The 27,560-nt window shown below is 44.7% G+C and overlaps 2 protein-coding genes across 2 annotated transcripts in view; both read left to right on the top strand.

Moving 5' to 3' along the window:
* The first annotated feature begins 228 nt into the window (after positions 1 to 228).
* On the top strand, positions 229 to 16,639 carry CCDC82 (coiled-coil domain containing 82). Its single transcript, XM_087871531.1, has 9 exons — positions 229 to 275; positions 2,569 to 2,652; positions 6,161 to 6,880; positions 11,646 to 12,018; positions 12,142 to 12,234; positions 12,933 to 13,057; positions 13,748 to 13,918; positions 15,131 to 15,340; positions 15,984 to 16,639. Exons 3-9 carry the CDS (start codon positions 6,170 to 6,172, stop codon positions 16,083 to 16,085), a joined length of 1,785 nt encoding a protein of 594 aa, XP_087727657.1. The 5' UTR covers positions 229 to 275; positions 2,569 to 2,652; positions 6,161 to 6,169; the 3' UTR covers positions 16,086 to 16,639.
* A 6,876-nt stretch (positions 16,640 to 23,515) lies between these two features.
* Positions 23,516 to 27,560, top strand: part of MAML2 (mastermind like transcriptional coactivator 2) — a 239,716-nt gene continuing 235,671 nt past the window's right edge. The window contains exon 1 of the mRNA XM_034408854.3: positions 23,516 to 25,740. Within this exon, the coding sequence (XP_034264745.2) occupies positions 25,273 to 25,740 (468 nt within the window). The 5' untranslated portion in view covers positions 23,516 to 25,272. The remainder of the gene's footprint in view (positions 25,741 to 27,560) is intronic.

Genomic DNA, 27,560 nt, shown 5'->3' with positions numbered 1-27,560 from the left:
ATAAGTCTTTTTTGACAACCGTCTCCAGGATGACAGCTCGGACACCATGAAACGCCCCGCCTCTCTCTCTGGTCAGCTGGACCGGCCGCGCAAATAAGGAGCCGGGAGGGAAGGGAGTAGGGGTAAGGCTCAGCCAATGAGAAGTCAGGAGAACAAAAAAGCGGGCACTAGAACCGAAAAGTTTCTAAGGTGTTTTTTTTTTTTGAAAGTTTATTTCATTGCGTCTTCCGCTGGCTTGCCGGTCGTTTCTTGGAAGTCGCTTTGCGGAGTGTCAGGTGAGCGCTGGCGGCGTCCGTCTTAATCTCGCACTTCTCGCCTGGATCTGGAAAGTATCCGCCCCCACCCCCTTGAATCCCATCATGCCCAGCCTGCACCTGATGGGTTTGTAGCCCAAGCCCCTACCAGCTTCCCAAAGAGACGCCCGATCGCAATAGTTTGGTTTTCGGGTTTATATTGTTTTTTTCGGAAGCGATCAGATTTTCTTTTGGCAGATTGGAGTGATGGAAAGGCGGAGTATAATTTATGCAGCCTTCCGCCCGCTTAGTCTTTCCTAGGACTGCCTAGGACTACAGATCCCATAGTCCCCGGCTGTCACCCTCGGCTACCTACTGGGACCCTTCAAAGGAGATCTTCCCATAGATAAGGTCAAGCGAAAAGTGATAGTTTGCCTGCTGTTAACAGAATAGCAGAGTTGGAAGGGACCTTAGAAGTCTTCTAGTCCAACTCCCTGCTCAGGCAAGAAACCCTGTACCATTTCAGACAAATGGTTGTCCAATCTCTTCCTTAAAACTTCCAGTGTTGGAGCATCCACAACTTCTGGAGGCAGGTTGTTCCACTGATTAATTGTTCTCACTCTCAGGAAATTTCTCTTTATTTCTAGGTTAGTTTCTATCTATTGCTTCTTGTGCTGCCTTCAGGTGCTTTGGAGAATGGGTTGACCTTCTCTTCTTTGTTACAGCCCCTTAAATATTGGAAGAATGTTATCATGTCACCCCTAGTCCTTCTTTTCATTAAACTAGACACGCCCAGTTCCAGCAACCATTCTTTATATGCTTTAGTCTCCAGTCCTCTAATTGTCTTGGTTGCTCTTCTCTGCAATCTTTCTAGCATCAACATCTGTTGTTACTTCCTCTTCTCTTCCTCTTTTACCACTTGGGGTATCCACAGAGAATTCTTTCTGTGAAGAGAATTCATTTTTGGGAGCCTCAACCATTATTATTTGATGCTGTTGTAGTATGTCTAAACTGAGAGCAAAGTCCAAAGATGAAATGTTTATGTCCAAAGTCCAAAGTCCAAAGTCCAAAGATGAAATGTTTATGCAATTTCCTCTTCACTGATGATGCAACTCACCCTGCACGCTGATGAGTCACTGCTCACTCTGCTGCACGCTGATGAGCTCACTGCTCAACAACTTATGGACAGTTTTAGCAAGGCCTGCCAAGATTTTGGACTAACAATCAGCCTGAAAAAAACACAAGTCATGGGTCAGGACGTGGATTCACCTCCCTGTATTACAATCTCTGCACAAGAACTGGAGGTCGTCCGTGACTTTGTGTACCTCGCCTCAACTATCTCTGACACTCTCTCTTTAGATACTGAGCTGAATAAACGTATTGGTAAAGCGGCCACCACATTTTCCAGACTTACAAAGAGAGTATGGCTTAATAAGAAGCTGACAGAACATACAAAGATCCAGGTCTATAGAGCCTGCATCCTGAGCACACTCTTGTACTGCAGTGGGTCTTGGACCCCCTATGCATGGCAGGAGAGAAAGTTGGACACCTTTCATATGCGCTGTCTCTGAAGAAATTCCCAGCATCACCTGGCAGGACAAAGTTCCAAATAGCGCAGTCTTGGAACATGCTGGAATTTCTAGCATGTATACACTATTGAAACAGCGATGTCTACACTGGCTGAGGCATGTCGTGAGAATGGCCAAGGGTCGGATTCCGAAAGATCTCCTGTATGGAGAATTAGTGCAGGGAAAACGCCTCAGAGGGAGACCACAGCTGCGATATAAGGATATCTGCAAGAGGGACCTAAAGGCCCTGGGAATGGACATTAACAACTGGGAAACTTGACCTCCGATCATTCAGCTTGGAGGCTAAAGACGTAGCATGGCCTTCTCCAATTCGAAGAGACACTTGTTCAGCTGAGGCAAAGAGGAAGTCCCGGAACCAGCGAAATCTGTGGGCTAGGCAGGGGACAGAATGTATCTGCCCACAGTGTGGAAGGGATTGCCACTCTCGAATCGGCCTTTTTAGTCACACTAGCTGCTGTTTTAGGACCTCTTTCCAGAGCACGATACCATAGTCTGTTGAGACCGAAGGATGCCAATGAATGAAGTATGTCTTGGATGTTTTTCTCCAAGACACACAACAAGAGCATCAAACAACCATGTTGTTATTTGTTACTACTTGTTAGCTGTTGTTACTTGAAGTATTTTGTGCTCTTTAGAAAATAATATTTAATAATATTTTTATTTTGTAAAAAAAGTGCTTTTAATCAATATCAGTTTCTGAAAAGTCCCTGTTCTCTGAGGTTGAACTTCTACTTTTATGTTTACAGACGTCAAGAGGAGTTTGAAGTGCGAAGTAAATCAAGAATCAGCTTGATCTAGGAGTTAAGGCATCAGCTAGAAACCAAGAAAAGGTGAGTTCAAATCCCATCTTAGTCATGAAACCCAGCTGGGTGACTTTGGCCAGTCATTCCGTCTCAACCCAACCCACATTACAAGGTTGGGTTTATGGGGATAAAGAGGAGGAAGTAATATTAGGTATGTTCGCTGCATTTCTAAAAATAATAAAAGTGGGATAAAAATAAATAGAAGCAACCTTTTTCATGCAGTCTTGTTTAGCATCCTTAGCTGGCTATGTGTTTGCCTGTTTCCAAACGCCTATCAGATATCAGATTATCTTCATTTGATGCACAAGTCTGTGGAATCCAGTTCTATTAAGCAATGATGAAGGGTTAGTTACAGAGGTAGGTTTCAGCAGGTTCTGACCAGTTCTGGAGAACCGATAATGGAAATTTTGAGTAGTTTGCAGAACCGGTAAATACCATCTCTGACTGGCCCTGCCCCCATCTATTCTCTGCAGTGGTGAAATCTAAAATTTGTTACTACCGGTTCTGTGGCTTGGTGGAGGGGGGTAATGTGACTGGGTGAACATGGCCAATTTTTTTTTTTTTAACTTTTAAAACCATTTTTTCTACAACCTCTTCGGCGAAGAGGTTGTAAAAAAAATGCTTTCAAAAGGCTCTGACGATCCCAGCTGAGTTGCCTGATAGGCAGAGGCTTTTTTTCTTCTAAAAGCCACTGACGATCAGGCAACTCAGCTGGGATCATCAGAGGCTTTTAAAAGCATTTTTTCGGCCAAAGAGGTTGTAGAAAAAATGCTTTTAATTTTTTTTTAAAAAAGCCTCTGATGATTGCGCGGCTCAGCTGGGCATGGAGGGGGGCAGGGATTTTTGCTACCAGTTCTCCGAATCACCCACATCCATCGCTACCAGATCGGGTGATCCGGTCCGAACCAGGAGCATTTCACCCCGATTCTCTGCCTCCCGAGTCCCAATTGGTCGGGAGGAAATGGAGATTTTGCAGTAACCTTCCCCTGGAGTGGGGAGGGAATGGAGATTTTACAGTATCCTTCCCCTGCCACACCCACCAAGCCATGCCACGCCCACCAAACCACACCCACAGAACCGGTAGTAAAAAAAAGTTGAATCCGACCACTGGTTAGTTACGTTGCAGGCCTTGAACCAATATTTTGTCAAAATCTTTTGAAAATTCTATAGTCCTCTAAAACTTGCAGAATTTATTTCCAAAAGTGAGATTTTGTTTCTGGCCAGTTGTGTGGTCAAATACCTTTAAAACTACAACACAATTGAATCAAACAGATTTGCAAAACTTTGCATTGTCTTTGCAAATAAGCTTCATTATAATTCTACAGCATTAAAATGTTCCATGAAATTTCTTTCCCCCTACCAAAAAAACAAAACAAAAAACCTTAGAAGATTTCCTGGACTTGTTTGGTAGATTTTCGATCTAGAAGACAAAAATCCCTTTACCAAATTATGCCTGTGTAAGATTCAGTGGTGGGCTCGGTTCTCCCGAGCCGGTAGCGGTGACGATATGATGTCACCAAACCGGTTCTGCCTGCCCCCCGCGCCTCCCCCACCCCCCACATTATTCTTACCTTTTATTTGGCCCCACCCCCAATCTATTGCTGCCTCCTGAGTCCCAGCTGATGGCTAGAAGGAAAAAACCTGTTTAAACTCTTGCCGCGGGGCTTCAAAGGGCCGCCCTACAGCTGATCAGTATTAAAAGAAAACAAATGAATAGACCAGTGCCTACAAAAATACATGAGTAGATCAGTGCCTGCAAAAATACATGAGTAGACCAGTGCCTGCAAAAATACATGAGTAGATCAGTGCTGCAAAAATACATGAGTAGACCAGTGCCTGCAAAAATACATGAGTAGATCAGTGCCTGCAAAAAAAAAATGGGTAGATTGGTACAGCTCTGCAAGCAGTTAAAAGCCTGGTAGACCAGTACCTCTGCTAAATCCTAAAGAATTGTCACATGACCATCAAGCCACGCCCACAAAATAAGCCACGCCCACAGAACCAGTAGTAAAAAAATTTTAGAACTCACCCCTGCTAAGATTTCATTTGCAGTAGGAGGCAATGAGTTCTGAAGGACATTACAGGTACTCCTTGACTTACAACCATAATTGAGCCAAACATTTCTGTAGCTAACAAGACAATTCTGAACTGTTATGCTCATTTTACAACCTTTCATGCCACAATTTTTAAGTGAATCATTGTAGCCGTTAAGTTAGTTACAATTGTTAAGTGAACCTGATTTCCTCCTTGACTTTGCTTATCAGAAGGTGGCAAAGGGGAAGGGTGTAGCGCCAGGACATTGCAACAGTCATAAATAAATGCCAGTTGCCAAGCATTCAAATTCTGATCATGTGACCATGGGGATACCGCAATGGAAGTGTGAAAAACAGTCATAAGTCACTTTTTTCAGTACCATTGTAATTGTGATGACCCGGGGCATGGCAGAAATTGTAACACAGGCAGCTGGCAGTTCAAACCGCCCCTCTATTGCTCCAAATTTCCCGAAATGCTCCCACGTTTCTGGCAAGTCCCAGAGCAAAGTGATCACACACACACACACACACACACACACACACACACACACACACCTCAACTAGCCTCTGGCTGCAAATAGTCCTGCCCAACGCTGTGAGCACAACGGCTGCAAAACAAGAAATCCAGAAAGAATGCAAAGAATCCAGAAAAGTTCAAACTTTTCTGGCACTCAACACTCCAGGAATTCAGCATTTGTTCCTGACAAATGGCCCTCCCCACAGTGTCTCCTTAAGTCTCAGTCCCCAAGTGTGCCTTGTGAAGAGGGTTGGGGCATTCTCCTCCCGAGTAATCAGGTCAGTCTGCGCTGTTCTCGCCTTCTCTCCACTCTCCGGGCTCGAGGATCAGGAGGGGATGGTCCTTGTTCATTGTCTGAGCTCTGTCTCTCATGTTCACTGCTTAGCCTGTCTTGATCATCCTGCCCCCCTTCCTCCCTGCCTACAAGCCGTCCCAATCCTGAAAGGCTCCGGCCTGGCTCGGCCTGTTCCTCCCCACATTTCTCCCAAGCCAACAAAGCCACCCGCTCAATCTCCGTCGGCTCCAGTTCTGGCTCATCTTACTCCACAGATTCGGGCTCCGATGGGGACATGACAGTAACTTTGAGCAGTCACTAAATCAGGGGTGTCAAACCCGATCACATCATGAGCCAGATCGTGATATATCACAAGGTTTTTTTGCCTTTGCAGAGCCAGGGTGGGCGTGGCCTGTGAGTGGCGTATCTGCAGGCTGCGGGCTGCCAGTTTGACAGGCCTGGACTAAATGAATAGTTGTAAGTTAAGGACTGCCTGTACTTTTCTCCCCAATTAATAATCCATTAAATTAAGAGTTTGCTGTACATCTATTTCTTTTAAGTCTGGAACAAGGGGTGTGACCAGAAAAGAAAAGCCTCAGTTTTTGACTGGGCTTCCCATCACTATTTGAGGAGTTCTAAAAGTAAAAATATAGTGAACTTACAACACAGAATTTATTCTTCTTCTTTCTTTTTTTTTCTTTTTTTTTTTAGTAATTCCTTATGGAAACTACACCTGTAAGTAGAAGATACAAAACCAGAAGCACCACAGCAGAATCAGTGGCCAAATCTCATGTTGACCAGAATCAGACTAAAAGATGTCTCTTTCCTGAAAGTCAGGATGATGACGACAAAATTATTTCCTCCTCTTCCTCATCCTCAGAAAAAGATCCTGTAAATCCTGTAAGTAGAAGATACGAAACCAGAAGCACCAGAGCAAAACCAGTGGCTAAATCTCGCATTGACTGGGATCGGACTAAATTTCTTGAAAGTGAGGATGATAGTGATGATGAAATGACATTGTCCTCAGAAAAAGATCCCAAGTCCAGTTCGAAAGAAGATGTAGATGGAAAAGAAGAAGGGACCGCCATACTTAGCAAAAGTCATGGTGAAGCTGGGAGCAATGCAGATTTACAGAAAGTTTACAGTGATGTTTCTTCTGATGAAGAAGAAAACATCTCTTTTGGAAAGAGGAAGAGATCTCGGATAGCTGTGATATCTGACAGTGATGAAAGCAATGACAGCGAAATTCCTAGGAAAGTGATTGCAAAAGGCAGGAGCGTAATTAGCGAAGACAACTTGTCTGTCAGTAAGGAGTCACCCACATCCCCAGAAGAGAAAGCAGCCAATAGAAAACGAGAAAGATACCTAAAGCTGCTAGAACTGTCTTACAGGCAAGCACAAAAATCTGGCAAAGTCAATCGACGTGATGAGGTACACTTCCAATTCATTTCAAAAACATATTTTCACACTTGCCGATAGATCACAGATGGATTTCATCTTACTCCACGTGAATTTTAGAAGCACCTTTTTATATTTACCTTGTGATCCCAACACTATGAAAAAAGCCATAAATACTGTAATTAGCTTGTGAGTGGCTTCATTTGATTAAGTGCCATCAAGTACATAATCTCGATGATGATGATGATGATGTTATCCATTCAGTTGTATCATAGGCCAGGTCTCTCCATTATCAGAGGTGGTGGATCATGGCCCCTTTATAAATTATGGACTTCAACTCCCAGAATTCTAAGCCAGCATGGCTGGCTCAGGAATTCTGGGAGTTGAAGTCAATAAGTCATAAAAGGACCACTGTTCCCTACTTCTGCTCCACATCTTCTGATCTTCTACTTTGACTCTGTTGGAAGAAAATACCCATTTGGTTCAGTTCCAAGCTGGGAGAAAGGCACTGGAGACAAAATGGAGGCTGGAGGCTAATTGGAAAGAGAGTCCATTTATTGATGAACAGGATCACATGTTTGTGGTTCTGGTGCAGGTGGCCACTTGGAGTTGAGAGTGGGGTTTTTTTATACCTTCCCTAGGCTTTGTATTTGAGCTTCCTGTTCCTATGCAAGAACATGTATTCTATTGTCAGACTTCCATGGGGCTATGTAGGGGTCATGTTTGTCTGAGCTAAGTTTGGTTAAAGTTTGCTGGGGGTAGTGCAACAACTGATATGATGCAATTAAGGGGCTTATGTTCTGAAAGGATATTGGGCAACTCCTATTGTGTCTTAATGGCTTTCCTCCTGTTTTGTCTCCTGGGTGGGGATATTTGCTTATGAATAGAGCTGCCTAGATACCTGACTTCTTTCAATAAGCTCTTTATCTCTTAACTGCTGACATCTGCTGAGGGCTATTGCGAAAGGTGGGGCCTGCTTTCTCCCTCTTAAAAAATATGTTTCTCCATTTCTCATCCAGGGAAATATAATATTCTGCCTTTTTAATATTTCCTTCTCCTGGAGATGGGGTTGGCTTCCCATAACTCTTAATCAACTCTTAGTGACCGTGTGGGTAGATTTTTCTCCATGACAATCTGTCCATAACCTGGTCTTCCATCTCTTCCAACAATGCACTTATTGCTATTGTAACTGACTCCCTCCCTCCCTTTTTTTTTTTAGCCATTTTTTCCTCTTCCACTTTTCGCAACATTAGCACTTTCTCTGGAGAGCTGGGTCTCCACATAATGTGTCCGAAGTTGGATAATATGAACCTGCTCACTTATGCCTCCAGTGGAAACTCTGCGTTGATCTGTTCAATGACCTGTTTGTTTTCTTGGCTGTCCACAGTATTCTCAGGAGTTTTCTCCAACCACAACAATTAAAAAGCATCAACGCTCTTCCTATCCTGCTTCTTTAAAGCCCAACTTTCACTTTGATAGAGCATCGCATGGAATACCAATGTTTGCACAGCTCTGATCTTTGTAGATATGGTACTGTATTTATTGTGTCATATGATCACTTAACTCAAACTTTGCAATAACCAGTAGCCTAACATAAAACATATTGGTACTGTATTCTCCATATACACAGTGAAATTACTTTAACATTATTATTATTATTATTCAAATTTCTATACCGCCCTTCTCCTTTCGGACTCAGGGTGGTGAACAGCCAAGATAAAAACATCTATACATAACATCACAGTTAAAAATAAAGTTAAAATAATTTATAAATTTGGCCCGTAATTTAAAACTTGTAAATTTAAAATCAATATTAAAATTTTAAAACTAACCCTAAAATCAAGACAGACCGGCTAACTGAAAAAAATAAGTTTTTAGGGCCCGACGAAAAGTCCGGAGGGTAGGTGCCACCACAGAGAAGGCTCTCCTCCTGGGGGTCGCCAGCCGGCATTGTTTGGCCGACGGCACCCTGAGGAGGCCCTCTCTGTGGGAGCGAACCGGCCGGTGGGAGGCTATTGGTGGCAGAAGGTGGTCCCGTAAGTACCCTGGCCCTAAGCCATGGAGCGCTTTAAAGGTGATTGCCAACACCTTGAAGCGCACCCGGAAGTCCACCGGAAGCCAATGCAGCTCGCGCAGGAGAGGAGTCACATGGGAGCGCCCTGTCGCTCCCATAATCCCCCGCGCGGCCACATTCTGCACCAGTTGGAGCCTCCGGGTGTACCCCAAGGGGAGCCCCATGTAGAGAGCATTACAATAGTCCAGACGAGAAGTGACGAGTGCTTGAGTGACCGTGCGTAGGGAGTCCCGGTCCAGAAAGGGGCGCAACTGGCGTATCAGGCGAACCTGACAAAAAGCCCCCCTGGCCATGGCTGTCATATGCCCTTCTAAAGACAGCCGCGCATCCAGGAGGACACCCAAGTTGCGGGCCCTCTCCGTGGGGGCCAATGATTCGCCCCCAATAACCAGCGATGGCGTCAGCTGGCTATACCGGGACGCCGGCAGCCACAGCCACTCGGTCTTGGAAGGGTTGAGTCGAAGCCTGTTTCTCCCCATCCAGACCCGCACGGCCTCCAGGCACTGGGACATCACTTCCAAGGCATCATTGGGATGGTCTGGGGTGGAAATGTACAGCTGAGTATCATCAGCGTACTGATGGAACTCCACCCCAAAACCACGGATGATCTCACCCAGCGGCTTCACATAAATGAAGAGGAGGGGCGAGAGGACCGACCCTTGTGGTACCCCACAAACAAGGCACCTTGGGATCTACCGCTGCCCCCCTGTCAACACGGATTGCGACCGGACGGAGAGATAGGAGGAGAACCACCGCAAAACGGTGCCCCCCCACTCCCAGTCCCTCCAGCCGGCGCAACATGATACCATGGTCGATGGTATCAAAAGCCACTGAGAGGTCTAATAGGACCAGGATAGAGGAATAACCCCTATCCCGGGCCCTCCAGAGATCATCCACCAACGCGACCAATGCCGTTTCCGTGCTGTACCCAGGTCTGAAGCCGGACTGGAGCGGATCCAGATAGACAGCTTCATCCAGGTACTGGGGAAGCTGTCGCACCACCACACTCTCAACAACCTTCGCAATAAAGCGAAGGTTGGAGACTGGACGATAGTTAGCCAAAACAGTCGGATCCAGGGATGGCTTCTTGAGGAGAGGCCTCACCACCGCCTCTTTCAAGGCGGCCGGTAGGACACCCTCGCTCAAAGAAGCGTTGATAATCCCCTGGAGCCAGCCTCGTGTAACCTCCCGGGAAGCCAGCACCAACCAGGAGGGACACGGGTCCAATAAACATGTGGTTGCGTTCAGCCATCCCAAGATCCTGTCCACGTCCTCGGGAGCCACAGGATCGAACTCCTCCCAGATAACACTCTCAAGGCCTGCCTCAGTCATCTCGTCTGAACTAACCCAGTCGGCGGCCAAGTCTTCCCAAATCTGAGTTATTTTATCATCCAGATACTGTACAAAATCCTTAGCTCGGCCCTGCAAGGGGTCCTCCCGCGCTCCCAGATGGAGGAGGGAGCGGGTCACCCTAAACAGGGCGGCTGGGCAGTTATCTGATGACGCGATAAGAGCGGCAAAATAACTAGATTTCGCCGCTTTTATCGCCACTAGGTAGGTCTTAATATGAGACCTTACCAGTGTCAAGTCAGACTCGGAACGACTGGCCCTCCAACCGCTCTCTAGGCGTCTTTTCTGGAGCTTCATCTCCCTCAGCTCCTCAGAAAACCAAGGAGCTAAGTGAGTTCGGTGCCGGGTCAGAGGCCGCAAAGGCACGACCCGGTCCAAAGCCCCGGCAGCCACCCTATCCCAGGCGGCCACCAGGTCATCAGCCGAGTCATGAGCTAGAGTCTCAGGAAATGGCCCAAGCTCCATCTGGAACCTATCAGGGTCCATCAGGCGCCTGAATGAATGCTAATCCCATTCATGAAACACCAAAGTATTCAACTAAAATATTGTTCTGACACAGCTCCCAAACACGAGAGTAGTTAATTAAATGTTCCCTTTATTAGGAGTGCCTCAGCCCCGGCAAAAAAGTCTCTCTCACACACACAGCAGGCTACAAGTCTTTCAGTGCCTGTGGAAAGCGAAGTTCGCTCCCTTTCCCCCTGAAATAGCCCCACACACCAGGATTATCTCCTTCCCTCCTTCCCTCCCTCCCTCCCTCCCTCCCTCCTTCCCGCTCTCTTTCTCTCTCTTTCATGCTCACAAGGCACGCCCAACTTTCAGCGCCACAGATTTAAAGGAAGAATTCTGATAAATTCCAGACAGGATTCAGAAATCACTGCCTGACCAAGGGCAGATGAATAGTTGTCTGCTACACCTATTCATCTCCACCCCCTGCCTTTTATCCCCAGAATTAGTGTGGGGTTTAGCTAGCAGCAGTGGCTCTTCTGCCCAAGGACCGGCCCATAGATTCCTGCTGTTCTCCTCTCTTCTGCCTTTGGTGCATCTGCACATCAGGAGGCCAGCTGTTCCTCCTCTTCCTCATCAGCTACCTCCAGACCTGAGGACTGGCGATAACCCAGCCTCTGCCTCTCCCTCTCTCCCTCTCTCTCTCTCTCTCTCTCTCTCTCTCTCTCTCTCTCTCTCTCTCTCTCTCTCTCTCTCTCTCTCTCTCTGCCAGTTCCATTCCATCTTCCCCCTCAGAGCTCTCAGATTGCCTTGATGCTGACCCTGACTCCCACACCTCCTCCTCCTCTGATATGGCTGCTGGAGGGGCCAGCGGCCGACAGGCCACAGCAAATGTTCTATTAATACTGTGCCTTTTTTTAACGTCACCAGAGAAGTGCAGATGATGCTTTGATGCAACAGGATGGTCACTCACCCTTCACACAAGAGGAAATCGGTGTTGTGTCTGATGAAGATAGCATGAAAAATTTCATAGATGATGCAGAAGAGGAAGAGGAAGAGGAAGAGGAAGAAGAAGAAGAAGAAGAAGAAGAAGAAGAAGAAGAAGAAGAAGAAGAAGAAGAAGAAGAAGAAGAAGAAGAAGAAGAAGAAGAAGAAGAAGAAGAAGAAGAAGAAGAAGAAGAAGAAGAAAAGGAGGAGGAGGAGAAGAAATTGAAAAGGGATAACTTTGGGGAGGAAGACTTCCAATATCAAGACAGAAAACATCATGTGGCCAGTAACTTATTGGAGAAACATGTTCCATTTGGTAAGGTCACAACAAATAAGTAGTAGCTTAAATATCCTTGTTTATAGTATTTATTAGCACCTAGTTGTTTATTCATATGGGCCGTACTGACACATATTTGTGATGATTTTTTTTTTAAAACAGTGTCTGAGGTCGATCAATATTTACACTTTCAAAGAGTTGTGAAAGCCTTTCTCATCAATGCAATCGATAATACATTTCTGAGCTCCTTATATGGTAAGCAAGCATCCCTTCCAAAGAAGATATTTGTTATCCTCTTTCAATTTTTTCCCCCTCAGAGCAGTAAATAAATGCATTAGAGATAATCCTTAACAACCATTCATTTAGCAACCATTTGAAGTTACAGTGGCACTGAAAAAAGTGACATACAACTGTTTGTCACACTTAAAACCATCACATCACCTCCACACTCAGGTAATCAAAATTCAGGTAAGCGGCGTGTATTTGCCATGGTTGCAATGTCCTGAGATTAACACAGTGGTGAAATCCAAATTTTTTACTACTGGTTCTGTGGGCGTGGCTTGGTGGGCGTGGCAGGGGAAGGATACTGCAAAATCTCCATTCCCACCCCACTCTGGGGCCAGCCCGAGGTGGTATTTGCCGGTTCTCCGAACTATTCAAAATTTCCGCTGCCGGTTCTCCAGAACCTGTCAGAACCTGCTGGATTTCACCCCTGGATTAACATGATCATTACTTTCAGCCAGTTTCCAACAAGCAAAGTCAATGGGGAAAACTGTATTCTCTCAGCGACTGTGTGATTCACTTAACAACCATGGCCAAAAGGTCATTAATGGAACGCAGCTTGCTTAGCAACATAACTTCTGGTTCCAGTTGTGGCCATACATTGAGGGCTCCTTGTACTGTTATAAAAATTGTGATGTTAGTAACAAGGCCTATTTGTTTTCTCTCCAAAGAAGGAAAAAGAAAAAAGAAATACGCGCAGGATATGCGAACTTCCCTCTATTATTTTGATGAACACTTTATTCAACCTTACCTTGAAAGTGTAGGTTCGGGATGTCGCTGGAAGAAACGATACAGGGTACTGAATTCTCTTCTTAATCTTTTAATCTAATTGCTTAGTTGATTTGGCTCTGGCATTCAGATCCATGCAATGTGTTATTTTTCTTAGTGCAGTATGCAACAATGGAAAAGAGTAACACATACAAGCAGCCCTTAAAACAATTAATGTAGTGACTCTTCGAAGTTACAACAGCACTGAAAAAAGTGACTTAGGACCATTTTTCACACTTATGACTGTTGTAACATCCCCAAGATCACCTGGGGCACATGATTGGCATGTAATTGGCATATTTATGACAGCTGCCGTGTTCCTGGGGTCATGCGATCCCCTTTGGCGAAGCCAATGGGAAAGCCAGATTCACTTAACAACCATGCTACTAATGTAATAACTGCAGTGATTCACTTAACCACTGTGGCAAGAAAGGTCGTAAAATGGGGCAAAATTCATTTAACAAATGTTTCACTTAGCAACAGAAACTTAGGGCTCAACTGTGATCCTAAATCAAGGGCAACCTATGTATTTGTAATACTTTAATGCATTCTGATTTAGTACTTTTCTCATTTGCCTTCAAGAAACTTGAACTCCATTATGGTTGTAAGTTGAGGACTATCTAAATTTTGCTTCTATATGAGTGTGTAGTATCCCCAAAATGTAACTAAGTCCCTGGAGCTATTAACAACAGAACTCTAATCAATTGTATTTTTCTAGAGACGACTAAACAGTTACTCTGATGTCGACATAAAATCGCAATGCTTAGAGAGGCGTATTTGTGAAGCCTGTGAGCTAGATAGAGACTGTAGGTTTCTAGTGATTCTTTCTGGAAATGAGTACTGTCATAAAACACTGAAAGTGGATGACTTCATGCCTGACGATATACAGGTATGTTTTGCTAATTACTGAAAAGCTAATGTATTTGCGTGTTTTAAAGCCTTTGCGCTTTTTAAAGGTTATTTTGTTTACAGATTTCAGATGTGGTATTTATAATAATGTATGCTGGTGTTGTAGTGTGCCCAAAGCCAAAATGGGAAAGGCGTTTCGTACGTATCATGATAGAGTCACTACTCACTGTACCTATCAGCTGCTCTTTAAAACAAGCTTTCTCTTTAAAATTCACGTTTCCAAAATCTCTAGGGATTCCTCTGAATCTGAATTGCCTTTCTGAAGTTCTAAAGCAGGGGTGGGAAACGATGGCCCTTGTATGATTTGTGGACTTCAAGTCCCAGAATTCCTGATTGCTCAGGAATTAAAATGCTCAGGTTTAAAATCTGGCTCAATTTTGAAATCTTTTTTTCCCATTGGCATTTTGGTTTTCTGAATGCAAAATCCAAAGTCTGCCTAAAATGAAAATGCTAGAGACTGGCTTAATTCAGAATAATTTATCATTTTTTCCCCTCATATTTACGTGCAAATAAAGTAACTTTAGATAGTTGGGTAATTAAGTAAACAGGAGAAGTGAATTGGTCGATTTAGAAGCTGTGATCATTTTATTATGTGAGAAATATGCCCTTTGAAACAACATTTTGTCCAATTCCTTTCATGTGCTAACAGCATCTGCTGCGTATATGTACAGCTTTAAGTTACTGAATATTTGCTGGGCTCCTAATTCTCTGTTCCCAAACTTTCTAATGACTGCTTAGATTTTTGCTAGGTTTGACTGGTCTACTATGTAAACTGAGGGTTTTCCGTGTTTATATTCAGCAACTCATTAAAAAAAATCCTTTGCAATTCATTGAACAAGATATTCCTTGTGACTTAATGATAATAAATGTATGCAACAAAGAAGTCATCTTTTTTATTTATACTTTCAAATGTCAGACAAATACATCGGTGCCAATACTTTAACTAGTTACAAAAAAAAGTAATTGCTTGTTACTTTTCTTGAACAAAAAAGAAAAAGTTGGACACAATCAACATCACCGTTGCCTTCATCAAAACGGGTGCAAGAGTGGTTTTCTAACTAAGATTTCATTATCGGATAGTAATAAAAGTCCTGTCTGCGTTAAATTCTCTTATTTTATAGGACATCCATTCTTGCTTAACTAATAGAAGTGATTCAGAATATACTCACTAAAAGAACTTACGTTTCTGCAGAGTTTGAAGGTCGGTGTCGTATGTCAAAGGCGTACCAAGGTTTATCACGATCTGAAGCATTATAAATATAAGTTGTATCAGAAATGCTGTTCAGCTATAAAAAAACAATGTCTTCAGGATAAAGGAGATAAAAATCTTCAGGATGAGCCAGTCAAAGATTTAGTGAAACGAGTTTTCAGCCAACTGGAGGAAGACGGCTGGATACGTAAGGTAACTCACTTTGTTGGAAATGCATTGCTTATGGATTAAGTGAGGGACAGAAGGGCTTCATATAACGTCTAAGAAGGATTATAGGAAGTCCTTGATTTACAACCACAATTGAGCCAAAAAATTATGTGGCTAAGTGAGTTCATTTAATGCCTGTCTGACTTAACAACATAAATTTTGGGTTCACTTCAGAGGTGGGTTTCAGCAGGTTCTGACCAGTTCTGGAGAACCGGTAGCAGAAATTTTGAGTGTTTCGGAGAACCGGTAGTAAAAATTCTGACTGGGCCCCGCCCCAATCTATTCTCTGCCTCCCAAGTCCCTGCTGATTGGGAGGAAATGGGGATTTTGCAGTATCCTTCCCCTGGAGTGGGGAGGGAATGGAGATTTTACAGTATCCTTCCCCCGGACTGGGGTGGGAATGGAGATTTTACAGTATCTTTCCCCTGCCACGCCTACCAAACCACGCCTACCAAGCCATGCCTCAGCCACCAAGCCACACCCACAGAACCAGTAGTAAAAAATTTTGAAATCCACCACTGATTCACTTGTGGTCATAAATCGAGGACTACCTGTACTTAAAATTTTATATACTTACACTTAGAATTTGAGATTATTCACAATAGTGTTTTTCTTCCTTTTTTTGCAGAAATATTCTGACCTTAAAAGCTATCAGGACGAAGTAGCAGAATTCCATAAATTTTTGAGAGAATTTAAAAGAGAACTCCTTTCATCTGAGAGGCGCTACTGATGTTTTTTACCTCTATACCACATTTCTGATATTATTCTTTTTTATTTATGGTTTACTGTAGCATGCAAATATATGTGCTAAATTTCTTTTTTTTTCTACTTTATTTTAATTATCAAAATAATCTTCCAAATGGAAATTTTTATAGAGGAAGACTCTTGAGGACTGAATCGCTCATCAAGCTATCCTCAAATCAAAACTGCACATTTATTCAACAAATGAATTTTTCTGCGCTGTGTTACACAAGCACTTTCTTCAAAGATAAAATTTTCTGTGTTGCTTTTTGACGCTTTTGGTCATCGTCTCTTAGTACCATCTTTTCTACAAACTATAAACACTTAGTTTAATTTTTTCAAACTATCTTTCTAAAACCTGCACTTTTATCCTTCTGGCAGATATAGAATTCAAGGATTTTATTACCAGTGGCCAGAGGAAGAAACTTAGGAAGGAGCTGCTGCCCTAATTTTTCAGGCAGTTAAAAGTGAGGGTGGGATATTTGTACCTGCAGACTTGCAAAATATCTCTTAATGTAGCCTTACAATAAAGTAGATTTAGCTGAACTGATCATGTTTCTTGTCTGGTTTTACTGCAGAGGGCAGACACCTATCCACATTTCAGATTTTCTAGTCTCAAAAATTAACCAACATTTGTCCCTTATAAATTATTTATTAACTACATAATTAACCATAGAAGGAGAGTGCAATAGTTGGCTTGAAACTTAACATTAAGAAAACTAAGACCATGGCATCCGGCCCTCTCAATTCCTGGATGGGGAAGAAACGGAGGTAGTGACAGATTTTATTTTCCTGGGCTCCAAGATCACTGCAGATGGGGACTGCAGCCAAGAAATTAAAAGACGCTTGCTCCTGGGGAGGAAAGCTATGGCAAATCTAGACAGCATACTAAAAAGCAGAGACATCACCCTGCTAACAAAAGTGCATTTAGTCAAGGCTATGCTGTTCCCAGTTGCAATGTATGGCTGTGAAAGTTGGACCATAAGGAAGGCTGAGCACCAAAGAATTGAAGCCTTTGAACTCTGGTGCTGGAGAAAACTCCTGCGAGTCCCTTGGACTGCAAGGCCATCCAACCGGTCAGTCCTAGAGGAAATCAACCCTGACTGCTCTTTAGAAGGCCAGATCCTGAAGTATTTGAAACTCAAATACTTTGGCCATTTAATGAGAAGGAAGGACTCACTGGAGAAGAGCCTAATGCTGGGAACGATTGGAGCTCCATTTTCACTGGCAGTGGGTTGCAGGAGACCATGGCAGCTGAAAACTGAGCTTGGGAGCCCATTTTCGCTGGCAGAAGCACCACGGGCTGGTCCGTCGCTGTTTCCAGGGCGGCCCTGCAGGCCAGATCTAAGTACCCCGCGGGCCGGATCTGGTCCCCGGGCCTTGAGTTTCACACCCCTGCTGTAAATCGCTTAGAGGGAGCTGTAAAGCAGTATATAATTAAGTGCTATTGCTATTTCAAATAAAAGCCAGTTGAAACAGTGTGTGTACGACTCTTAAGATAGAAATTGCAACACGGGACCTTTCCTTCCTTGTATCAAACCATGTCACAAATGTGCTTTGTTCACATTTGTGCTGTGTCCTCATTGTGTTCCCCCCATGGGTTTTGTGTGTGTGTGTGTGTGTGTGTGTGTGTGTGTGTGTGTGTGTGTGTGTAAGCCTATGCCTGAGGTAGCCTTAAATCATTCTTAACTCATGCTGGTATTCAAGCAATATTTTCCCTTTTCCACTAATAGCATGAAGAATAGAATAGAATAGAATAGAATAGAATAGAATAGAATAGAATAGAATAGAATAGAATAGAATAGAATAGAATAGAATAGACTATACCAGAATAGAATAGAATAGAATAGAATAGAATAGAATAGAATAGAATAGAATAGAATAGAATGGAATGGAATGGAATGGAATGGAATGGGATGGGATGGGATGGGATGGGATGGGATGGGATGGGATGGGATGGGATGGGATGGGATGGGATGGAATAGGAATAGGAATAGGAATAGGAATAGGAATAGGAATAGAGTAGAGTAGAGTAGAGTAGAGTAGAATGGAATGGAATGGAATGGAATGGGATGGGATGGGATGGGATGGGATGGGATGGGATGGGATAGGAATAGGAATAGGAATAGGAATAGAGTAGAGTAGAATAGAATAGAATAGAATAGAATAGAATAGAATAGAATAGAATAGAATAGAATAGAATAGAATAGAATAGAATAGAATAGAATTCTTTATTGGCCAAGTGTGATTGGACACACAAGGAATTTGTCTTTGGTGCATACGCTCTCAGTGTACATAAAAAGAAAAGATACGTTCATCAAGAATCATAAGGTAGAACACTTAATGATAGTCATGAATTTACAACATCTAAAATGTAATACATTTTGCCACTGGTTGTAACTGAGACAAAGTTAGGTGATCTGTAAATAGGATTTGTGCCCTGACTACAAGACACTGATGTGGGTGGGTGTTCTTCTGGTTTGGGGGTCAGCCTCATTTGCTGCCATCTGCTGTTGTCTGCACAAGGAATTTGACACAGTGACATTGAAAACTTGAAAGCCTGGGCTTAAAAAGGGGCAGTGAAATAACTATCTTCCTACCATCTCCTGAACAGACCATGCAGGAATCTGAAAGTTGGTTTCTGTTGCCTCTATGCAGAAGAAGTGAGAACATTTAAACGAAAGTCCTTCTTGTGACATGGGATGCATCCTTAACTACAAAGATCAGAATTCTGCCGGCAATGGTTTTCTTTGTGACGCTCTCTGGAAGCAAAAGTTGGACTTTGCAGAAGCACAGTAGGAAATGTCTTGATGCTTTTGAACTGTAGTGTTGGAGAAGATTTGGGACAAAACTATGCATAGCCAAGAAGCAGATCCTCAAACAAATCAACCCAGAGTAGTCAATTAAGACACAGATTACAGTTTAACAGGGTTGGGAGGGACCTTGTAAATCATCTAGTCCAACCCCCTGCCAAAGCAGGAGACCTTATACCATTTCCCACAGATGGCAGTCCAATCTCTTCTTGAAAGCCTCCAGTGATGAAGCTCCCACAACTTCTGAAGGCAACTTCTGTTCCATTGGTTGATTGTTCTCACTCCTTCTTTCCAAGTTGAATCTCTCCTTGATCAGTTTCCATCCATTATTTCTTGTCTGGCCTACAGGTGCTTTGGAAAATAAGTTGAACCCCTCCTCTCTGTGGCAGCCCTTCAAATATTGGAACACTGCTATCGTGTGTCCCCTGGCCCTTCTCTTCACTAGACTAGCCATGCCCAGTTCCTGCAAATGTTCTTCATGTTATAGACTCCAGTCCCCTAAACATCCTGGTTGCTCTTCTCTGCACTCTTTCTAGAGTCTCAACATCTTTTTTACATTGTGGTGACCAAAACGGGATGCAGTATTCTAGGTGTGGTCTTACTAAAGCTATATAGAGTTGTATTAGTACCTCACTTGATCTTGATTGTATCCTTCTGTTAATGCAATTTAGAATTGAGTTGGCTTTTTTGGTTGCCGCACACTGCTGGGTCATATTTAATTGTTTGTCTACTAAGACTCCAAGATCCCTCTCACAGTTACTGCTATAAAGCCTGGTTTCCCCCAGTTTATATGTGTACTTTTGTTTTTTCTTGCCTAAGTTTAAGACTTTACTTTTCTCTACATTGGCTCAAAATTATAATGTAGACACATTATGGAAAGACTCAGCTCCCCGAGGAAGTCCATAAGACTCTTTACGCACGGTCACTCATACCCTCGTCACTTCCCGCCTGGACTACTGCAACGCTCTCTACATGGGGCTCCCCTTGAGGAGCACCCGGAGGCTCCAACTGGCGCAGAGTGCGGCCGCGCAGGTGGTTATGGGAGCGACATGGTGTTCCCATGTAACACCTCTCCTGCGCGAGCTGCACTGGCTTCCGGTGGTCTTCCGTGTGCGCTTCAAGGTCTTGGTTACCATCTTTAAAGCGCTCCATGGCTTAGGACCTAGTTATCTATGGGATCGCCTGCTGTCACCAGTAGCCTCCCACCATCCGGTACGCTCTCATAGAGAGGGGCTCCTCCGGGTGCCATCGGCCAATGTCGACTGGCGGCCCCCAGGGGGAGAGCCTTTTCTGTGGACGCACCTACTATCTGGAATGAGCTCCCCCCGGAGATGCGGAGGATCCTGGATCTACGCACCTTCCGCCGCGCTCTCAAGACCTTTTTGTTCCATCAGGCTGGCCTGGCCTAATTTTTCCCTTTTTAAAACACAAATTTTAATTCATTTTTAATTTATTGGGGTGTTTTAAATCTGTCTTCGGCCAAATTGTTTAATTCGATTTTATTCTGTTTTTAAATTTTGTATTTATGTGTTTTTATTTTGTGGCTGTTCACCGCCCTGAGTCCTTCGGGAGTAGGGCGGTATATAAATCAAATAAACTAATAAACTATAATACTGGGACAGGTGGAAGGAAAGAGAAGAAGATGACCAGCAACAAGGTATGGATGGACTCCAATACAACGGCAATGAGTGCAATTGTTGAGAGATCTGAAGGTCCAGGTTGGGGACATATCATCTTGGAGAAAAGCTACCTAGGTGGCCACCAACAGTCAACCCCGGTTTGATGGCACACAATCAAAGACGTGTGACCCTAATTCACCCTGTGACTCCAAATTATTGTTTCTAAACTTGGCTCAATTCAAATGGTGGTGGTGTGACCTAGGCTTACTGAGTCATTACAAGACACAATTAGTCCCAAACAAACCTATTTTATTGTAACAGCTGAGAATTAACGTTCATTCCCAGCTGAGTCCCAATTAGTTGCAAAACAAGTCCTTCGGAAGAAGTCCTTCGGGATAATCACCAACCTTTATCTTCTTTGACACCCTGCCAAAGGCCTTACTTGGCAAAGCCCCACGAAGTTCAGAAACAAACAAGAGATGCCGACTGGAAACAGAGTTAGCAATGTTGCTTTCCTGCAAAAAGGCCCAAGTGCCTTTCTTTCTTTTTTAAGCCTTATGGGAGGGGCCAACCATCTCTTGGCCTTACTCCCAAGTCATCCCTTTTGCTTTAGCTGCTCTTGCCTTCTGGCAGCTCTGTGCATGCGTACACTAGGAACAGGCTGCTCCTGTTCCTCTGCCTCTCTGCTGTCCAACTCTGGGGGCTCTGGAGTTTGTGCATCACTCCCAGATGGCCCTGGCCCCATCTCTGCCTCCGACGCAGAACCCTCTGTCCGGGCCTTCCCCAGACTCCAGGACTGGCCCATGTTCCTCCCCAGCCTCCTTACTGTCTGACTCCACTGCTAGCTCCGCAGGCTGCTGGCAGACCACAACAGATGGGTAGGATACCCACCCAAGAAGGAGCATAGCGAAGGAGATGGGTAGGACATCCCATCATCCCACCCAAGAAGGAGATACCCAAGAAGGAGCATAGAGATGACAAAGCGGTCATCAGCCAGAGCCATTGCATTCATACTCCAGGACAGTGGTTGGCAGATGTTTCTCCCACGGAAAAGGGAAGGAAGCAAAGCCAGAGCAATCAACAAATGCTTTGCTCGCCATGCCCTGTGCATGCAAGATCAGACAGTTCCCCTCCGCAGTGAGTTGGATCAGAAGCAATAAAGGCAGGACAGGGATTAGCTGCAAGGACAGAAAATTTCACGCTGGCATAGTTTCCTGCTGATTCAAGGCAGGGTGGAGAGCTTTTAACTCAACCACTGGGAATGACCCTCTGTGGTGTGTGTGACTTTTTTTTTTTTAAAAAAAAGTGGGGGGATGTTAGATGCACTGACAAATCTTGGTTATATCGGAGGGGTGGGAATCTCACACGTAAAAAAATTGCAGACAGTTTGATTTGCACTATTTCAAGGGTCCATTTTTTTTAATGTTTAAACTACTTTCCCCAAAAAAAATGGGATGTATCTGTTTTTGTTTTTGCCACTTTGTGTGGCAACGATTACATGCTTTAGGCACTAATAAAGGAGAATATTTGTGGGGTTGAAATGAGGCTAAGCTCTCTGAACTTAGTAGCTTTCTTCCAGACGTTTCATTACCAAACTAGGTAACATCATCAGCGCTCGTACGTTTGGGTAATGAATGAAATGTTTGCAAAGAAAACAAGCAAGCTCAGAGAGCACAGAGAGAACTCCTCACTTTAGGCACCGTTTTAGAAAGCTGCAGGAACAGGGCGGCACAGGAGGGCTCAAGAGTGAGAAATGGGGCATCGGTGAGATTAGGATTTTTATTTTACTTCACTTTATGGCAGTCCTTAAGCAGCACAAGATTAGGATCTGTTCTTAGATTTGCTCAGTCTTTCTCCCCTACTTAAAAGCCTTCATCTAGCTGCACGGCCAGTTCATTTTTGACCGACTTTTGGCAAACTCTCCACTCAGAGGTGAGTTTCAGCAGGTTCTGAGCAGTTCTGGAGAACTGGTAGCAGAAATTTTAAGTAGTTTCGGAGAACCGGTAGTAAAAATTCTGACTGCTCCCATCTATTCTCTGTCTCCCAGCTGATCCAGAGGGAATGGAGATTTTATAGTATCCTTCCCAGTGGTGAAATCCACATTTTTTACTACCAGTTCTGTGGGCGTGGCTTGGTGGGCGTGATGTGGCTTGGTGGGCGTGGCTTGGTGGGCGTGGCAGGGGAAGGATAGGAAGGATACTGCAAAATCTCCATTCCCACCCTACTCCAGGGGAAGGATACTGCCTGGTGGCTCAGCAGACTAAAAGCATTGCGATTAACACCAGTTGTCTGCAATTACTGTAAGTTCGAATCTCCCCAGGCTCAAAGTTGACTCAGCCTTCCATCCTTTCTAAGGTAGGTAAAATGAGGAGCCAGTTTGTGGGGGCAATAAGCTGACTTTGTATAAAATATACAAAAGTATGAAGGCTATTGCTTAATGCATTGTAAGCCGCCCGGCATATAAATCAAATTTTAAAAAAAAAACAAAAAACTGCAAAATCCCCATTCTTTCCCTACTCCTGGAGGAAGGGCAAAATCTCCATTCCGACCCCAATCTGGGGCCAGCCAGAGGTGGCATTTGCCAGTTCTCCGAACTGCTCAAAATTTCCGCTACCGGTTCTCCAGAACCTGTCAGAACCTGCTGGATTTCACCCCTGATCCTTCCCCTGCCACGCCCACCAAGCCACACCCACAGAACCGGTAGTAAAAAAATTTGAACCCCCACCCCCACCCCCACCCCCGTCAGTCCAGACATCGCTGAAGGAAATCCCAGCGGTTGCTCATGCTTGGGCGCTGCAAATGGCATCAGGAGAGCGGCTGGCCGAGGAAACGAGAACTCTCTTGCAACGACGCTGCTCCGGCGCTAGGGGTCTCCCTACCCCTGGTTTCCAGAATGGGAGATTTTTCTGGTGTAATGCTGCCAGTTTCCCACTAGGGCTCCCTTCCTCTTCAATCTCTCTCTCTCTCTCTGCCCCCCCCCCCCTCTCAAACCTCGGTGAGTCTCACGTTTGCTGCCGCTGCTGCTGCTGCGCTTCTTTTCTAACGCGAGCACAATGAAATCTTGTGCCGCTGTGTAAGCCCAGCGCCGCGCAATCCTAGCAGCCCGGAGGCGGCAGCGGCTTAAATCCGAGACCGGGCGCCAAAAGGAGAAAAGAAGCAGGAGCCGCGGCGGGATTGCAGAGAGAAGGAGGAGAAGGGGAGGAGGAGGAGGAGGAAGGGGGGTGGGTGGGGGCGACGTCGAGCCCCACCACCGCCTGGGAGCTAGTGCCCCCTCCCCCCAAAAAAAAGAAAGAAAGAAAGAAAAAATCCGGAAAGAAAGAGAGAGCAAGATCTGCCCGCGATCCCCGATCCGGGAGGGGAATGAAACCTCCCTGAGTCGCTCCGCTCCGGAGGCAGAAAGCCGGCGGTGGCACTTCGTAAGTTTCAGGATCGCCTTTGGGAAATCGCTTCTCCTCCACCCCCTCAGACACCGGAGGGATGTCTCTATTCGCCCCCCAGCTTTGGGCGAGGGGGCCGCGGTAAGCGCCGGGCTGCAGAAGCCTGAAAAGATTTTTTTGTTTTTTAAATTTTCCTTTCTCTCTTTCACTTACTCTTTTTTTTTTTCTTTCTCCACCGAGAAGCAAAAACTGATTTTCTTTTTATTTTTTTGGTAAAAAAAAAAAAAATTGGAGCGAGAGAAGCTTTTGAAAACTTCGGATTTTTGTTTGGGGGTGCTTTTTTTTTTTCCTCCTCTTTATGGTGTTTTGGGGTTTCCCCCCCCCCCCAACTTTGCCGGATCTGGATTCGGGGATCGAGGGCATTGGGACGACAGGCGAGTGGAGAAAGCGACGGAGGGAAGCGAGCAGAGCAGTTCAAGCCTTCGGTGGGTCTCTCGACCCCCCTCCCCTTCTGACTTACGGATCCCGCGATCAACTTTCTTCCACCTCGTGTCCTGACTTTTATATCCCCCCCCTCCCTTCCCCGGGGCCGCCAGCCTTCTGCGATCCTGGTTTTGCTACGATCCCCCCTTAACTTTCTCTTCTTTGGGAAAGCATCTCTCAAACTTCTTCGGGGGATGATTTAAAGAAAACGCTGCCCCCCCCCCAAACCAAGAATCGTTGCTTCTTGGAAAGTAATTGCTTCCCATACGGTCCCGTGTTATTAATAATCAAAGAGGGGTGGGTGGGTGGGAAAGAGAATTTATTAATTTTTTAAAATTCCGTTTTGGGGTGCGTGGGGGAAGGAACCGTCCCGTCCGTCCCCCCCCCCGCCCCCCGCACTCTGGTCAATTGCTTCATCGGATTTTTCAACGTCTCTGGCAGTTCTGCACCGACCGGTGGAATGGATCCCGATCGATTTCTCCCTTTTGCCCCCGCCATCCCCGTGATGAGTTGCGCTCCGGGCCTCACAGATCTCCCTCAAAGGATTCCGGTGGCTTTTCTCTAAGTTCTTTGGCGCGACCAGGAAACAAACAAAACAAAACAAAAACAAAAATACTAATTAATCTGTCAAGTTTTCTTCTTGGCTGTCAGGAAGGATCGTCGCTCCTAAAAAAAGTGGGGGGAGGGGGCGGCTGACTTCGGGGTTGGGAAAGAAAAAAAGAAAAGAAAAAAAACACCAACAACCACCACACAAACTCCGATCTGGAGCTAAGCGAGCGGATTCCCCCTCCGCCGCCTTCCTCCGTTCATGTGAGCCGTGAGAAAGCCGCGATCTCCGGTTGGGAAAGAGCAGCGGAGCGCCAGGAGGCGTCTGGCCCGTCGGGATGGGGGATACGGCGCCCCCTCAAGCCCTGGGTCTCCTCGGAGGAGGAGGAGGAGGAGGCTCGATGGCGGCGGCGGCCCCGCGGGTTCACAGCGCGATCGTGGAGAGGCTCCGGGCGCGCATCGCCGTTTGCCGCCAACACCACTTGACCTGCGAGGGCCGCTACGAGCGGGGCCGGGCCGAGAGCTCGGATCGCGAGCGGGAAAACACCTTGCAGCTCCTTAACCTGGTGCAACACGGCCAGGCGGCCCGCAAGGGAAGCAAGCACAGCAAAGCGGGGGCAGGGGCAGGGACGGCCGGAGGCAACGGCTCGGCCGCGCCTTCTGCTAACGCCGCAGCGCCCCCGGCGACCGACTACTATCCCCCGCAGCTGATCAGCAACGGCAGCGCTGGTGGCAGGAGTGGGATCAACGGGGAGCAGCCGAGCGCCGCCGCTGGAGGCGAGCCCAGGAATCCGGCCCTGATTGCGGTGAGTTGGCGCGGGCTGATCTCCGTCGTTTCCTTAACTGTTCATGCTCCTTCTGTGCAGCCAAAGGGAAAGTTTGGTCCGGATAAATTGATGATGATGATGATGATGATGACAGAATACACGGCAAACGAGATGACCATGCTGGATTTCGTATCCCAAATCACTAGTCGAATTATTATTATTATTATTATTATTATTATTATTATAATATATTATATATTATTATATCATATATTATATATCTTATATTATTATTATATATTGTAGTCAAATTATATATTATTTACTTTATTTGAATTATATATTATTATTTACTTTATTCATTAAACATGAAACTCAAGTCAACTGAACATTCAAAAATATTATATATTATTTTTATAAAATATATATTATTATTTATAATAATATAAATTTCTACTATATATTATTATAGTAGAATTATTATTATTATTATTATTATTATTATTATTATTATTATTATTATTATTATTATTTACTTTATTCATTAAACAGGAAACTCAGTCAACTGAACATTCAAAAATGCATCACAAATATCACTGACTGGTGCTAATGGTTGATACGGGTTGCTGCCAGCATCCGAGGTATCAACCAAGTACCTTCTTAAGAGGTACGATGTTCCAAGTAGCGCAGCTGGTGTTATTGCAGGAAGCTGCAATTTGTTGATGTATCTTATAAAATTCTTGGACATGGTACCACAGATGACAGTGGGTATCACTGTTACATGTTTCATCCATAGCCGTGTAGTTTCGATGGCCAGGTCGCGATATTTCATGACTTTTTCCAGTTCTTTTTCTTCGACTCTGGCATCTCCTGGTACCGCGATGTCAATAAATTGTGCGTTTAGGTTTTCGACAACTGTTATATCTAGTGGGTTGTGTTCCAAGTGACGATCTGTCTGTATTCAAAAAAAATTATTATTATTATTATTATTATTATTATTATTATTATTATTATTATCATCATCACTATTATTTAATGGTGATATGGTTGTGGTGGTTTGGCAATGCCAGTTCTGGTGGCCCCGTCTCTAAATTTATTTCACACCTAGTCCTTGACTTACAACAATTCACTTACTGGCTGAAGTTACCATGGCACTGAAAATAAAAGAGAGCGGTGACCGTTTTTTTCAGATTTAATGACCGACCGTGGCAGCATCCCTGCGGTCACATGATTTACATTTGGAGGCTGGCCAACTGGCTCGTATTTATGACGGTCCCGAGAGCCACGGAATCCCCTTTTGCAATTGTCTGACAAGCAAAAGTTAATGGGGAAAAAAAGCAGGATTCACTTAACAGCCAGGTTACTCATTTAACAACTTCAGTGATTGGCTTAACGGATGTGGCAAGAAAAGTCATAACATGGGGCAAAACTCACTTAAAACACATTTCTCGCTTCGCGACATAAATTTTGGGCTGGGTTGCTGGTAAGTTGAGGACTACCTGTATTTATTGCATCCCGCCTTTATTGTAAGTGTGAGAGGGATCTTGGAGTCCTAGTGAATAGTCACTTAAATATGAGCCAGCAGTGTGCGGCAGCTGCCAAAAAAGCCAATGCAGTCCTAGGCTGGATCAACGGAAGGATAGAATCAAGCTCGTGTGGTGTGTTGATACCACTTTATAACACCTTGGTAAGACCACACTTAGAATATATAGCATCCAGCGTTGGTTGCCACAATGTAAAAAAAGATGTGGAGACTCTAAAAAGAGTGCAGAGAAGAGCAACAAAGATGATTAGGGGACTGGAGGCTAAAACATATGAACGGTTGCAGGAACTTGGTATGTCTAGTTTGATGAAAAGAA

The sequence above is a fragment of the Pantherophis guttatus genome, chromosome 5, assembly GCF_059756535.1.
Source record: "Pantherophis guttatus breed Tessera chromosome 5, ASM5975653v1, whole genome shotgun sequence".
Classification (NCBI taxonomy): Eukaryota; Metazoa; Chordata; class Lepidosauria; order Squamata; family Colubridae; genus Pantherophis; species Pantherophis guttatus.
The sequence above is the reverse complement of the archived record's forward strand: the minus strand, read 5'-3'. Positions and strand labels throughout refer to the sequence as shown.

Bases quoted from the DNA above. Each gene is read 5' to 3' on its own strand.
- CCDC82 (XM_087871531.1), top strand. From the start codon at position 6,170: ATGGAAACTACACCTGTAAGTAGAAGATACAAAACCAGAAGCACCACA. The intron at 6,881-11,645 runs GTACACTTCCAA...TAACGTCACCAG, and splicing joins AAGTCAATCGACGTGATGAG to AGAAGTGCAGATGATGCTTT. The intron at 12,235-12,932 runs GTAAGCAAGCAT...TTCTCTCCAAAG, and splicing joins ATTTCTGAGCTCCTTATATG to AAGGAAAAAGAAAAAAGAAA.